Below are 15,935 nucleotides of genomic sequence, written 5' to 3' on the forward strand. Positions count from 1 at the left end.
AGAAATAAGGTTAGATTTTGAAGGGGATAGTATGAGGATATGTTTCCTTCAGTTTGCAATTGCTTTCATTGCTATTTCTTGCTCTTGGCTTTAGAGACAGGAGAGTAAAGTCTCTTTATGCATTGTTGTATTAAGAAAGAATATGATCCCTTAGGGCTCTGGCACTCTACTACCATAAGACACCTTCATTCATTGCCAGATCACGTAGCCACAAGCGGCGTGGGAAAGGAAGGTAGAGCTGCTCGACATTGGGATTGAACAGGTTTCTGGACACTGCTTCCAAAAGACAAATCCTTTGTCTTTATGATGGTTTCCAAGCCTTTCAAGCATTAAGGCATTTTAAAGGACACCTAGTAGCTAATGCTACTTGCCTGTCTTATAATCCTTTGTATTCCATATACTGTGAGGACAACAGAAGTCCACATGGGGAGGAGAATGGCTATTATTACAACACTTCATCTTCCTATTAACCCAATAATTAGCAGTTTGTTTGGAAGGAGGTGATTTCTAAGGTACATGAGTGGTAGCGTATTTTCTCGCGTCTTAAATGATTGATTTGTTCTCATATTTTCTCCCTTTTGGGGTCTCCTTTTTCTGTGATTCTCATTTTCTAAATGCATTGTCCTCCACTTTACCCTACTCATAGGATTACTTTCCCTTCTTATTACTAAGATGCTTAATTTAGCTATTCTTTTGTCTTTGTCTGCTTTTTGTCTTAATTTAGTTTTTCTATAATCCCATGATCTTTTGCTTATAACTACTTCGTATTTAGACCAACTATTGGCCCTAATATTCTCTCAGTAAATCTTCCTTAACTATGTCAAGTAACATAGTGAAATTTTTAAAAGTGTAACATAAATTGATAATCTAAAAATAAAGGGATTTTGAGGATTAGAATCTCTATCGTTATGTAAAAGTGTTGCCTATTCCCACAGGAACATATGTACAACCTATGTTCCCAAATAACTAAGTGTTTCTACTTTTAATAACAAACAATACTTGTATAGAATGTACATATCTATGGATACGCATTTATGTGGAGGCTGTAGGGTGGAAGGCCAGTTTCAACACGCATGGAGTTTGAATGCATTGTTTTAAACACTTGCTTCATTTAATTTAGCATTAAAATGAATTAAAGCTTCTTTTCAATTACTTAAATCATAGTTACTTATATTTTGAGAGAATTCTCCCGGATTCCGAATAGAATATATTTTATATAGCTGCTTTTGTATATATGATTCATGGCTAAAATATATTGCCAAGATACAAAAAAATGCATTTAGCTATTCCTTTTAATTTATTGATGGATCTGTTTATTCATCTACCCAGCAGACACTCCCTCATTTAGTGAATGGTAGCCAGGGTCATCCAACAGCCCAAGCCAGAACTGTGGGGAACATTGTTGCCTCCTTCCTCCCTCTGCTTCTCTCCTGATACTCAATGAGTTCCTGGGTTATTACTATTATTTTTGCCTTTTTTTTTTTTTGAGACGGAATCTCACTCTGTCACCAGGGTGGAGTGTAGTGGTGCGTTCTCGGCTCACTGCAAGCTCCACCTCCCGGGTTCAAGAAATTCTTATGCCTCAGGCTCCCAAGTAGCTGGGACTACAGGTGTGTGCCACCATACCCAGCTAAATTTTGTATTTTTAGTAGAGACGAGGTTTCACTATGTTGGCCAGTATGGTCTTGATCTCTTGACCTCATGGTCCACCCTCCTCGGCCTCCCAAAGTACCGGGATTACAGGCGTGAGCCACCGCACCTCGCCTATTTTTGCCGTCTTAGTATCTCACATTCCTGTAGTGAATCCCTTGTCTAGGTGGCATCCTCTCTTTTCTGAACTACTTGCAGGCCTCCCGTCGGCCTCTTGCCTTTATTTTTATATCCTATCTGTTCTCCAGCTATGCTGCTTGTTGTCTGGGCTGCATACTGGATGAGAAAAGCTTCCTGGAGTTGATATTCATGCTTCATTTTAAAGGATGGTTTGGGCTTGGCTATGCAGTTATAACAGAAATGTGTTTTGAAATGTTCTAGTAATTTATCTCTTTTAATATTTGCTTATTTTAACATGATTTTAAATCAAAATTGTATTTATGATATTTAAAATGGAAAGGAATTATGGATTTATGAATTGTTTAAATTAACCAACTAAGTTGATTCAACATATTTTTATTTCTTTCTTGGCCCTAAAGATTCCTTTTTTTTTTTTTTTTTCGAGATGGCATATTGCTGTGTCACCCAGGTTGAAGTGCAGTGATGGAATATCAGCTTACTGCAACCTTCGCCTCCTGGGTTCAAGTGATTCCTGCCTCAGCCTCCCAAGAAGCTGGGATTAAAAGTACCTGCCACCACTATGTCTGGCTAGTTTTTGTATTATTAGTAGAGATGGGGTTTCATCATGTTGGCCAGGCTGGTCTCGAACTCCTGACCTCAGGTAATCACCTCGCCTTGGCCCAAAATTCTGAGACTACAGGCATGAGCCACTGTGCCCGGCCAAGTTTATCTGTTTCTTTGGAGACTTACCTAATGCAAATTATTGTGTGTCTACTTATGTTATCATTACCCTTAGTAAAATTATAAATGTGTTCCTGCAGAATATGGAGAAGGGGAAGTTTTCAACCTTTGAGATATGATGGGAACTACAGACATTAGACAGCAAAAATATTTGCAGATCTATATGGAGTCAGCTATGAAAGTAACCATGTAGACCGGGCGCAGTGGCTCACGCCTGTAATCCCAACACTTTGGGAGGCGGGCGGATCACGAGGTCAGGAGATCCAGAGCATCTTGGCTAACACGGTGAAACACTGTCTCTACTAAAAATACAAAAAAATTTGCCAGGCGTCGTGGCGGGCGCCTGTAGGCCCAGCTACTTGGGAGTCTGAGGCAGGAGAATGGTGTGAACCCAGGAGGCGGAGCTTGCAGTGAGCCGAGATGGCGCCACTACACTCCAGCCTGGGCGACAGAGCGAGACTCTGTCTCAAAACAAAAACAAAAACAAAACAAAACAAAACAAAAAAGGTAGCTATGTAACTAAAAGAATGAGAGTTTATTACAATAATTCCTAACAACACACAATCTAAGTGGTGTTTCCACAACTCAAACACAATTTTGTATGCTAGAAGAAACATACATATGGATTACCTAATTTAAAAGTGAGATGATTCACATGATAAAAGGTTTTATAAGTTTAACTTCTCAGTTGTTTTGTTTTAAATTTCTTGTGATTAGAGCATTGGTATGCCTCTTTATATTAATCGTTCTTTATGCTTTTACTTTCCCTAATATTATTGCAGAAGTAGTTGTATTGCACACAAGTTATTACTCTCACAAGAAACACTATTATGAAGTTTATATTATCGTGATAGCCATTTTACAGAAGAGAAAACTGGCGTAAAGCTTTTGAGCTTTGCATGTGATAATGTAATTAACAAGTGAAATGACAATGACAGCATTTAAACATGTCATCTTGACCAGAAGCAGTGGCTTACGCCTTTAACCCCAGCACTTTGAGAGGTCGAGGCAGGCGGACCACCTGAGGTCAGGAGTTCGAGACCAGCCTGTCCAACATGGGGAAACTCCATCTCTTCTAAAAATACAAAAATTAGCTGGGAGTGTTGGTGCATGCCTGTAATCCCAACTATTCTTGAGGCTGAGGCAAGAGAATCACTTGAACCTGGGCGGTGGAGGTTGCAGTGAGCTGAGATTGAGCCACTGCATCCCAGGCTGGGTGACAAATTGAGACTCTTTCCCCAAAATAAAATAAAAAAACCTTATGTCATCTCATCCACTCACCTTGCTGTCAATGAACAGTCTAAGCATTTGGACTTAGTAGTGTCCACTTTTCTTTTTTTGCTAATTTTCCTTTAGTTTTTTAAATAATAAAGTTTGACTTTTATATCTGAGAATAAATCAACAAATTCTGAAACATGTAGTAGGGGTCAGCTAGCCTGAGACAATCACGTTTATTGAAGAAAATTCACAAGTAATTACCACAACTTGAATGAACATGTTTCTACTTCTTGCATTATAATCAAACACTGTATTATTGACTTATTAATTTTTAGTGTATGTTGTATTTTGTTTAGCATGCATTTGTCTTCTTAATCAGAACAGTATTGTATGCATACATTTATGGATTAAGTATATGTAATTTTTTTAATTGCACTTGAAGAAATTCAATACTGGCATTCTCTGTGGCTTAGTGGGGTTTTAAATTATTACAGAATTTATTTTTAAACTGCTGCTAATTATAGGTTTTTTTTTTTTTATAGAAACACACTCAACTCCCAAATAATTGTTTAGCATTTAACTGATCCTACTTAGAAGCACATTGTTTGCATTAATGAAATCTTAATACATTTTCATTTTTCTAAGACTTCTTTTAACCTTACATTTATCAAGTGCCTTGGATGATTTATAGAACAGTGCTGATTTACGTATTCTTGACCTTGAGCTTTTTAATTTTTTCCTAAAGTTGCTTTTGTCTCTCTGTTCATCAGACTAAACATTACTTACTCCTACTTTAAATTTATTGTGTTGTACAAACATAACACCTATTTTTCTGAATAAATATTTATATCATATCTATTTTTAGAGCTCTATGCTTTGTTTTCATATTCACTATCTTTCTTTATTTAACACAAGCTATACAGATCCGTTTATAATTTATTAAGAAGTTGATGAGATGAGAGTTCACCTGCTGGTAGCTAAGGCCTTGTAATATGATAATAGCTCCGTTTTGATTGCAGTGTCCTTCAGAGGGAAGGAACTGTTCTTTCAAATTGTTGAGTGAAGGTTATAAAGAGGACTGGCTGCAGTGGAGGAATTATTCTTAAGTTAAGGATACTTCAAGCAGCCTAGGTTCATGGCACATAGCGTGTCTTGCAAGAGCAACAGAGAAGCCCATTGTAGGATGGTACTGACAACTGGCCTTGGATGAACACAGATCCTCATGCTGTGCAGCTAATAATTTGCTACTTCAAATGACTGAAAATTGGTTCCAGGGAATTAGACAAGCACAAATTGCTTTTTTTTTTTTTTTTTTTTTTTTTTAGCAATTTCTATTTAACCTCAACTGAGAAAAGTAAATAAATGTTTACATCTTTCTGGAAAATTTGAACTTTCCATGATGTTTATATTTTTTTTTCTTATTTTGAAAAAAAAGTTTATTGTGTTTGACATTTTGATATTATCTTTGCTGACTACTCATTAGTTATTACTTAATATTTTAAAAATTTGATATGGTATTCACTTGAACTTAGCCTCAATTTAAATCAAATATATTAGTGAAATGTTTCACGTGGTCCCAGACCCATGTCATCCAGGTGTTACTGGCCTGAATCTGAACATGGGTGTGCTTTAGAGTGGCTACTGGCTCCTTGGAAATGAATAAGAAAGGTTTTCATGAAGAAGAATTTTATGAATGTCACATTATTTATCTTATAATCTTATTTGGTGATTCGCCATACGGATGCCATTAAATATATTGGTATTCCAGTAAGGGACATAAAAAGAAATTTACTTAGAAAGGAAACATCTTCTATAAAATACAAACATTTAGTCTTGTCTAATACTAAAAAAACCCTTCAAGGCTTTATTTATGATATTCATGTATTTTATGCAAATTAACCAATGATCTTATATTTTTTTCCTTTCAGCATGTGGAGAAACCCTACAAGAATCCAATGGCAACCTTTCCTCTCCAGGATTTCCCAATGGCTACCCTTCTTACACACACTGCATCTGGAGAGTTTCTGTGACCCCAGGGGAGAAGGTAGTTTATACTGTCAAGCCCACTATTTTACTCTCATATAAGTACAAAGGTTCATCATCCTTCAAACTTAAATTTGCTTTTTTCCTTTATTCTTGTTTGATTTTTCAAATACACTAAAAAGTTTAGAAAATTCATAATGGGAATTTCTTAAACTCCAGGAATTTTTTTGAAATATATAATTAAAAAATTTTTAATGCAATAGGAGGGTTGAAATAATACATATTATATTCTCAGACACAAATGAAATTGTGGTAAAAATCAGTATCAGAAAGCCGCTTAGAAAAATCTCCATATATTTTAAAATTTAAAAACATATATCTAGATGTCCAGTTCAACCAGGAAAAATTACAATGAAAATTGTAAACTATTTTCAACTATAATATCAGAAAAATACTGAATACCAACCCTGTAAAATGCAAATAGAGTAGTACTTAGTTGAAAGAAAATTCACAGACTTAAATACTTACATTAGGAAATATGAAATTCAGACCCCAAACTAATGAGCCTAGACGACCATATGAAGAGGTAGAAAAAGAGCAATAAAATAAAAGATATTTTAAAAGTAAATAGTAAAAGATAAATTTAATGACATGAAAACAACATATGATAGGCAGTATGAACAAAGTTGATAGTTTGAATTGATTAAAAAAAAAGAAAAAAGGAAATGGGTCAGGCGAGGTGGCTCACGCCTATAATCCCAGCACTTTGGGAGGCTAAGGTGGGCGGGTCACTCGAGGTCAGGAATTCGAGATCAGCCAGGCCAACATGGCGAAATGCCACCTCTACTAAAAATACAAAAATTAGCTTGGCGTGGTGGCGCACAGCTGTAATCCCAGCTATTCAAGGGGCTGAGGCAGGAGAATCACTTGAACCCGAACGGGGAGGGTGCAGTGAGCTGAAATCCCACCACTGCTCTCCAGCCTGGGTAACAGAGCAAGACTCTGTCAAAAACAAAAGCAAGGCCGGGCGCGGTGGCTCACGCCTGTAATTCCAACACTTTGGGAGGCCGAAGTGGGTGGATGACCTGAGGTCAGGAGTTTGAGACCAGCCTGGCCAACATGGTGAAGCCCCGTCTCTACAAAAAATACAAAAATTAGCTGGGCGTGTTAGCACGCGCCTGTAATCCCAGCTTCTCAGAGGCCGAGGCAGGAGAATAGCTTGAACCCAGTAGGCGGAGGTTGTGGTGAGCCTAGATCGTGCTATTGCACTCCAGCCTGGACGATAAGAGTGAAACTCTGTCTCAAAAACAAACAAACAAAAAATAGACAAGAACAAACCCCAAGGAAATAGATGAAAACATGTTTGATAAAGAAAGATGAAGGATAATAGAGAAAACACAATTATTTAACATTTGGGAAAAAAATTTAAAAGATTATTAGAACCATACAGTCTTTAGACAACAAAATGAGAATAAAAGAATCTTTTGAACATTACATCAATAACTTAAAAGCAATGAATAAAATGGGAAAATTTCTTTAAAATATTACAACTTAGTTCTTATTCAAGAAGAAATTAAAAAGTATTTACAATAACAAAGACATGGAATCAAGCTAGATGCCCATTGATGGTGGATTGGATAAAGAAAATATGGTACATATACACCATGGAATTTTATGCAACCACAAAAAAGAATGAACTCATGTCATTGTAGCAACATAGATGGAGTTAAAGGCCATAATCCTAAATGAATCAATGCAGGGATGGAAATTTAAATACCACAAAGTCTCATTTATAAGTAGGAGCTAAACATTGAGCACCCATAGACACAAACATGGGAATAAAAGACACTGAAGACTACTAGGTGGGGGAGCCTGGAAAGGGGGAATGGGTTGAAAAACGACCTATGGGTAGTTTGTACTTTGTCTTTGTTTCTTATTTGCCTGGAAGAACTTAAGTTCTCTCATTAGCTGTGGTGGTAATGCAATTGCATTTTTTGTTTTTTTAAAGTTTGATGTTCTTGATGATAACTGAATGGTATGAGGAGATAATCATGCATATGGAGTTGTCCAGATTTTTATAATATTCACAGTGGAAACTCTGAATGAAACACTTATGTAACATAAATAATTTTTAGAAGCAAAAAGTTACCACTGACTTGGAATACATGAATGCATGCATAGTTCTTGATATAGTTATTTTTAATTTAAAAAGTATAAGTCTGTTGTAATATGGTTATAGGTATTGATCAATTTTTATTTAAGTTCTTTTAATAAGAGTCAGAAAATATATTATGAAGGTCATTCTTACAAAATCACTGGTGTGAACTTCAAAAGATACAAATTTTGAGAACAAATTTAAAGTATACATGATTTTAAAAAGAAAACCTCATAGAATATGAAACATTTGGGAACAAGATTAATCGAATTAAATTGTTTCATAACAGCAAGTTAATATCTCGGAAAAGCATTTCTCCTGTCCAATTCCCAAACTCTCACCATTAGCATTCAGAGTTAATTTATTTTTCTTGTATGTGCGATTATCTATAAAACCATATTTCCAAAAATGTTGTAAATAGGAAGAAAAAATCTATCATCTTATCTATTATTTTTCTTAATAGTATTTATGATGATTAACCAATAAATTAGAGTGTTATAAGAATCTAGTGAGCAATTTTAACTCATTTTAGTCCTTGTGTATTTATTATTTTCTTATTTTCTTTCTCCTAATATTTGGTTTCATTCTACTGGGAATTTAACTCATTAATTTCAAGCATCTTTTATTTTCCAAAGCAAACACTGAAGGCTGTAATTTTCCCCTCAGAACTACTTTACCTAAATTCTACCAGCTTAAAATAGAGAATTTGTTATGTTTCAATGCTACGTTTTTCTGTTACTATTATTTTTCTTAACCCACATATTTTTTTCAGTAATGTGTTCTTTTTCTTTGCAAACATTGTTTTATCAATCATCCTTTTCTTATTTATCTCTCCTTGAGTCACCTTTAGGTAAAGCGCTATCCTTGTGTGTCAGTTTTTGCAATAGCTTCAGGCTGACAGGACCTTCAGAGTGACTAGTATTCATAAGACTAATCTTTGCTTTAAAAATATGTTTTGTGCAATGGCTGGGTGCATTCATCTTAATTGTGATGCTCATATATTCTGTATATTATTGTTTTGTCTGTTTGATTTATCAGATATTTACAAATATTTGTCACTATGGTAAATTTGTTCATTGCTCTTAATAGCCTTGTTAATTTTTGTTTTATATGTGTTTATGCTATATCAATTTATACTCATGTTTACAATATTTTAGCCTCTGATGTATTAAACTATTATCACTGTATAATGAATTTCTTTATTTCTAGAGATGGTTCAGGTTAACACTCTATTTTGTCTATTATTAATAAAGCTGTACTTTATTATATTATAAAGTTCTATAATTATGTTTTTGATTAATATCTTTGTCAGGTATATCTTTGTTCTGCTCTAGACATCTAGACATTCAATCATTTCCAACCTTTTGTTTCAGGTATCCAATTCAGTTTATTTTTACTTAATCACTGGATGACAGGTTTTGTCTTTAATTACAGTGCTTATTGTAGTTCTATTTATTGTGACTATTGGTGTGTTTGAGACAGTATACAGTCCAGTTTATTTTTTGTGTAATCCATGATGGCAGGTTTTGTCTTTAGTCAGAATGCTTACTGCAGTTCTATTTATTGTGACTATTGGTGTGTTTTTATTTCTTATTTGAATTTTAATACATCCCTTTTTTTTTTGTTGTCCCCCTTTGCCTTCTTATGCATTGAATTACGTTTTGTTTTTTTCTCATTTCACATTTTTCTCTCTACTGGTTTGAAAGTTTTAAACGTATACTCTATCATTTAGTACTCTCTACCAGCTTTCTTTCTTAATCAAGTTATATTTCATGTGTATCTTTAGCCTCTTCCCAATTCAAGAAAGGATCTTATCCCAATTCAAAAAAGGATCTTAAAACATATAAGATTATTCCCTTTTTATAAGATATTCTTTTGCATGTTTGTTGATACCCTTTTTTAATCACACAAATGAGATACTGTTGCCTTTTGGACTTTACATTAGTTTTACATGTGCAAATACTATCATGAATTTTTATTATTTATTGTGGTAAAATAAACTACAATATTATTGTGGTAAAAACTACATAGCATAAAATTTACCATCTTACCCATTTTTAGGTGTACAGTTCAGTATGTTAAGTATATTCACATTGTTGTGAAACAGATCTCCAGAGCTTTTTCATCTTGCAAAACTGCAACTCTATAGTTGTTAAACCAAGCAAATCCCTTTTCCCTTCATCCCTTTGCACCTGGCAGTCATCATTCTACTTTCTGTTTCTGTGAATTTGAGAAACCTCATGATTCGAATCATAGATCTGTCCCTTTGTGACTGGATTATCTCACTTAGCATAATGCCCTCAAGGTTCATCCATGTGACATGATTTATTTTTTAAACCTGAATAATATTCCGCTGCATGAATACACCACATTTTCTTTATCCTTTCATTCATTGGTAGACATTTAGGTTGCTTCTACCTCTTGGCTATTGTGAATAGTGCTGATATGAATGATATGAACCGGGGATGGCAAATATCTCTCAGAGACCCTGTTTTCAATTATTTTGATTATCTAACCAGAAGTGAGGTTGCTGGATCATACAGTAGTTCTATGTTTAATTTTTTGAATAACCTTTATACTCTTTTCCATAGTCATTGCATTATTTCAAAGTCCTCGCTAAAAGTGCAAAAGGGTTCCAATTTCTTTCCATCCTCACCAACATCTGTTGTTTTCTGTTGTTTTGATAGTAGCCATCCTACTGGGTGTCAGGTAATATCTCATTATGATTTTGACTTGAATTTTTCTGATGACTAGTGCGCATCTTCTAGTGATAACTTGGGCATCTTTTTGTATGCTTAATAGCCATTTGTATATCGCCTTTGTAGAAATGTTTATTCAAGTCTTTTGCCTATGTTTAAATCAGATTCTTTGATTTTGTCTTTCAACTGTAGAAGTTTTTATATATTTTGGTTCTTAAGCACTTGTTAGAGATATGATTTGCACATATTTCCTCCTCTTTCACAGGTTGTATTTTCACTCTGTTGATTGTGTCCTCTGATGAATACAAGTTATAAATTTGATGTCATACTACTTGTCTATTTTTAGTTTTATTGCCTGTGCTTTTGGCGTCATAGCCAAGAAATCATGGCCGTATGTAATGACATGAAGTTTTTACCCTATGTTTTCTTCTATGAGTTCTATAGTTTTCCAGTCATATATTTAGGTCTTTAATCAATGTTGTGTTAATCTTTTAATGGTGTAAGATAGGGTCAAACTCCATTCTTGTACATGTGGATGTCCAGTTTCTTCAACACCATTTGTTAAAGATGTACTAAATGTTATTATTCAGCATTCCTGCTCATGTTTCTGACTTCCATTATTGCTTATTTTGCTCCTGCCTATAGCTTACATTATAGATCTTTTAAAATTAACATTTTTGTTTATTCTGTTTGAAAATGTGGATGTTTTTACTTGAATTTATAAAAGTATAGTTTCACTGGATATAGTTGGCTGCACATTTTCCTTTGTTGTAAATAAAGCTTGCAAAAATAACTTCATTTCAAACATTTTTGATGTACAATTTTGCACATTAAAGTTATCAAAAGAGATTTAATGAGCACTAAAAATTTAATAAGTTAATACCCATATAAAAATGAATGAACAAAGAATTACTCATAAAATGAAGCTGCTTAAGATGATTTCTCAAGGCAGTTTTCCCAAATTCTTGGATACTTCTCATGTAGTAAAATGTATCTTAAACGTATTATAAATCAATGTGAAATCTATTCATTTATTTTTTAAACAAGTAAAATTCTGAAAGGCACATCTCATGCAATCCAAAAAAACAGAAATATATACAGCTCATTGTATGAATATAAACACATGACTGTTATATAAATAAGTTAAATCAAGCTGTATCATTTATAAATTTTATAAATTATGGCAACTGCAAGGTCTTTTTTTTTTTTTTTTTTTTTTTTTGAGTTGGAGCCCTGCTCTGTCACCAAGGCTGGAATGTAATGGCATGATCTCAGCTCACTGCAACTTTCACTTCTCAGTTCAAGCAATTCTTGTGCCTTAGCCTTCTGAGTAGCTGGAATTACAGGTGTGCACCACCTCACGTGGCTAATTTTTGTATTTTTAGTAAGGACAAGGTTTCACCATGTTGTCCAGGCTGGTCTTGAACTTCTGAGCTCAAGCGATCCACCTGCCTCGGCCTCCCAAAGTTCTGGGCTTACAGGCATGAGCCACCATTCCTGGCCTTACATTCTTTTGATTCCAATAATATGAGAGTATTTCAATGTTATAAAATATGTTAATTTGAAAAGTAATAGGTCAAAATTTAACAAAAACCTGTCTCAAAATTTCCACAAATACTGAATGAATTAGAATTCATTGTATGTTTGATGATAAAGAATTGAATAATTAGAAGTAGAAGGAATTTAAAAAAACACAATAAATAGAAAAAACCTAGTGTTTCTTGAGTGCCTACACTATACTAGGTGCTGTGCCAAGCTTCTGTAATCTTCTCAGCACACTACTGAAGTTAGTACTCGAATTATCTTCATATTACAAAGAAATTGAAGTTGAGAAAGGCTTGAGTAACCTATCTAACGTCACACAAGTGGCATCTGACATTTGGCAGAGCTAGTTTATTAATTTTTTCTTTAGTTATAGAGAATGTGTTTTCTTTTCTCTAAAATCAAAATAATCAACCCAAAATTGCTTAATTTAATATTAGAGGTATTCAAATAAAAACAAATACATTAAAATGTAACATATTTTAGAAAACTAGAAACTTTGCTGTGGGACTAAAATAAATGGAATAACACATCATGAACTGAAATGTAAAAGTGTAGTATTATAAATTATCAGTTCTTGTTAAATTAATGTATAATAATTCCAAATTAAATTCCAATAGATTTTTGTTTTGTACCAGACCAAATTTTTCTAGAGTTTATCTTAAAAATAAAATAGTTGGCAAATTCACAAACAATGGTGATGTGGGGGAGTAGATTGCACTATCAGAAAAACATTATGAAGCCTCAGTAATTCAAATTCTGTGGCAATGTCAAAAAAGTCTTCTGTATAAATGGACAACCTGAAAAGACCAGAATTATGCCTGAGGGCATAGAAGACTTCTGTCATATACTTAGAAGGATCATTTTTCAAATACATTGGGAAAATGGATTTTCTCAGTAAATAATACTTAAATCATTTTAAAGGATATATGAAAAATTAAACAACTTTTACTTCATATTGCATATTTTTCTAAAGAAAACAGTGCTTTATTTTCTTTCTGAAAAAGGTATGTTGAATACATGAGTTAAAAATAAGAACATTTAGAATAACTCGGTCAAATTACCCACATAAAATTGTTTTTATAAAAATACAAAAAGTACAAATAAAAATGGAAACGGAGACTATTATAACACATAAGGATGAGGGACCGTTGGGTCATTCATATGTAAAGAGCTGTTACAAACTGATAACTAAAGATTCACCCCACAGCAGAAAATGACTGAGAAAGTAGAAAATTCAGTGAAGTATCAGTGCAAGTAGATATTCAATTAATATATCAAGTTCTTTAATCTTATTCTTTATCAGAGAAATGCTATTTGAACTAACAATAATTTGGCGTGTTTCACCTGTCATATTGGTAAAGATGGAATTGAATGTTAACATCAAGTGATCATAAAGATATGCAACTTCTCAAAGTAGAAATTACAATAACCTTTCAGAAGGACATTGAGCAATTTGTATTACACTTTACAAAATGTACCTGCACTTTTGCCCAGATATTTATCCTAGAACAATTATCTGAGTGTGTGCAAAGGTAGCTGATTATTATAATAGTGAAAACTGGAAACAAAATAAATTTTGAAAACTTAAAGGAAACTCTGATTTGAGAAAATGTTTACAATATATTATGAAATATTTAAGGCAAATCAAAAGGTAGTGGCATGAGAAGTTCTGTATTTTAAATTATGTACATTAGAGACAAATTTATGGAAGAATATATAACAAAATGATGTTTATCTCTACTTGCTCAGTTTGCAAATAGTTTTTATGTCTTCTTTGTTCCTTTAAAAAATTATCTGCAATAAGCATATGCTATTTTGGGCAAGAGAAAAATATTCTCTTTAATAAATATGGTCATTGTTCAACAATAATGTAAATGTACTTAGTGTGCAGAACTGTACACATAAATATGGTTAAAATGGTAACTTTTACATGGTGCACACATATTATACCACAATTTAAAAATAAGGGTTTCAGTTCACATGCATATCTTTCTCAGATTGAGCCTTCCAAGGCACAGAGGGATTTCTGTTCAATCTAAGGCTATTCTTCATGTCACGTGGTTCATGCTGGCAACGATCCAGAACGTGCAGCTAAGAGGGTAGTTGTGTTGAGCTGATAGAAGGGCACAGTATTGATTCGTGCATCCCTTAAAATTGACTAACCTTTGAACAAGGTCAGTCAATACTATGTCTTGAATAGACTTAATATTTTCTATTTTCCTGTATAACCCATTTAAAAGCTATTGATTATTTTTTGCAGATATTTCTTTGTAATCACTCATCTATGATTTACACATATGGAGTCAATTCAGAAGAGTATATTTATATTGCCAAAGACATTGCTTCAATTTAGCAATTACTGCATAAATACATTCTTATTCCATTAAAATAGATGTATCTTTTGATGTGTGAAATAAATTCTTGCTATTATATACTTATAACCTAGTAATATAATGGTTCAACTCTGAAAAATAACTGAAAAAAGAAAATACAATTTATCACGGACTTTAGGAAAGCTCAGATCTTGTTGGAAGATCCATGCATGACTGAAGAGATGGTAGCATTCCATAAAGATTTTGAGCGACATGAAGAATTTCAAGGAACAAGGAAGGGGAAAGTAGAATCCACATAGAATTATGTTCACTTTAAGTAAAGGAATGGGAATAGAGCTGAGATTAGAATACTTTGTCAGAGCACAATAGCAAGAAGTTAGGGATGAGTGGGATGAAGCTTATGTGCTTGAGATAATGAAAGATGAGGCAACAAAGTTGGGTTATTACTAGAGTCATTGATTCCAAAACCCTGATGGGAAGCAAACTCTATTGAGATTACCGTGGCCATAAAGTGTAGGATGAAATGGAGAAGAGTAAAATTAAAAGCCAAAGTACATCTTGTGAAACTATTACATTATATTCAGAAAAGAAGTACAGCCAGCATTGATGGCGAAAGAGGAAAAAGATGGGATATTATAGAATATCATCCATGGAATTTGACAATTAACTAGATGTAGGGGTGCAGTGGGAATTTAGGAAAAACAAGTCTTAGTCCATTAATGCCACTATAACAAAGCACCTCAGACTGGGTAATTTACAGACAATAGAGATTTATTTCCCACTCACAGAGGTAGAGGCTGAGAAGTCCAAGGTCAAGGTGTCTGTAGATTAAGGTATCTGGTTAGTTCTCACTTTCTGCTTCTTCTTGCATTTTCACTTGGCTGAAGGGTTGGAAGGGGCAAAGGGATAAAAGGATGAACTTGTTTCCTCAAGCCCTTTTATAAGGGCACTCATCTCATTTCTAAGGGCAGAGCCCTCCTGGCTTAATCAGCTTCCAGTGGCCTCTTCTTAACACCATCACTTTGGGATTTAATTTCTAACATATGAATTTTGGAGGGACATACACATTCAAACCATAGGGAGAGGTATAAACAATGTTCTGATGAATAGCGCGTGATGATTCATCAAAATTTCAAAGTCAGGTGTTATCACATAGGTTTAAGCAGAAAAAAATATTTTAATAGAATAATTTGACTCCTGGTTTCCACCTGTCATCAAACTGATGTTTGTATGTTTCAGAGCATAGATAGAATAAGGAAAAGGAGTAATACTTTATTTTATGTATTTTTTCAGGGTTTATATTGTGAGGAATGTCTGAATATATACCATGAAATAGTAATATGTAAGGTTCTCAATAGTGCTTTGGGATTACCTGAGTATTTTTCTGCACATCATTCAACTAAAGTCTTGCGAGTTAATTCTGGTGAGATAAGCCTGATATGGTGACCTCCTGTTTACAGCAGTAAGATTCATTCAACCTCAGAATGTTTA

General features: G+C 33.9%; 1 protein-coding gene across 2 annotated transcripts in view; it reads left to right on the forward strand.

The window, feature by feature from the left end:
• Positions 1 to 15,935, forward strand: part of TLL1 (tolloid like 1) — a 235,514-nt gene that overhangs the window by 147,310 nt on the left and 72,269 nt on the right. The window contains exons 9-10 of one of the 2 annotated variants that reach the window (XM_030926371.1): positions 5,658 to 5,773; positions 10,832 to 11,359. In XM_030926371.1, coding sequence (XP_030782231.1) covers positions 5,658 to 5,773; positions 10,832 to 10,852 — 137 coding nt within the window. In that variant the 3' untranslated portion in view covers positions 10,853 to 11,359. Of the gene's footprint in view, positions 1 to 5,657; positions 5,774 to 10,831; positions 11,360 to 15,935 lie in introns of those variants that run through there. The other variant, XM_030926364.1, reaches the window with a different exon arrangement.

The sequence above is a fragment of the Rhinopithecus roxellana genome, chromosome 2, assembly GCF_007565055.1.
Source record: "Rhinopithecus roxellana isolate Shanxi Qingling chromosome 2, ASM756505v1, whole genome shotgun sequence".
NCBI classification, from domain to species: domain Eukaryota; kingdom Metazoa; phylum Chordata; class Mammalia; order Primates; family Cercopithecidae; genus Rhinopithecus; species Rhinopithecus roxellana.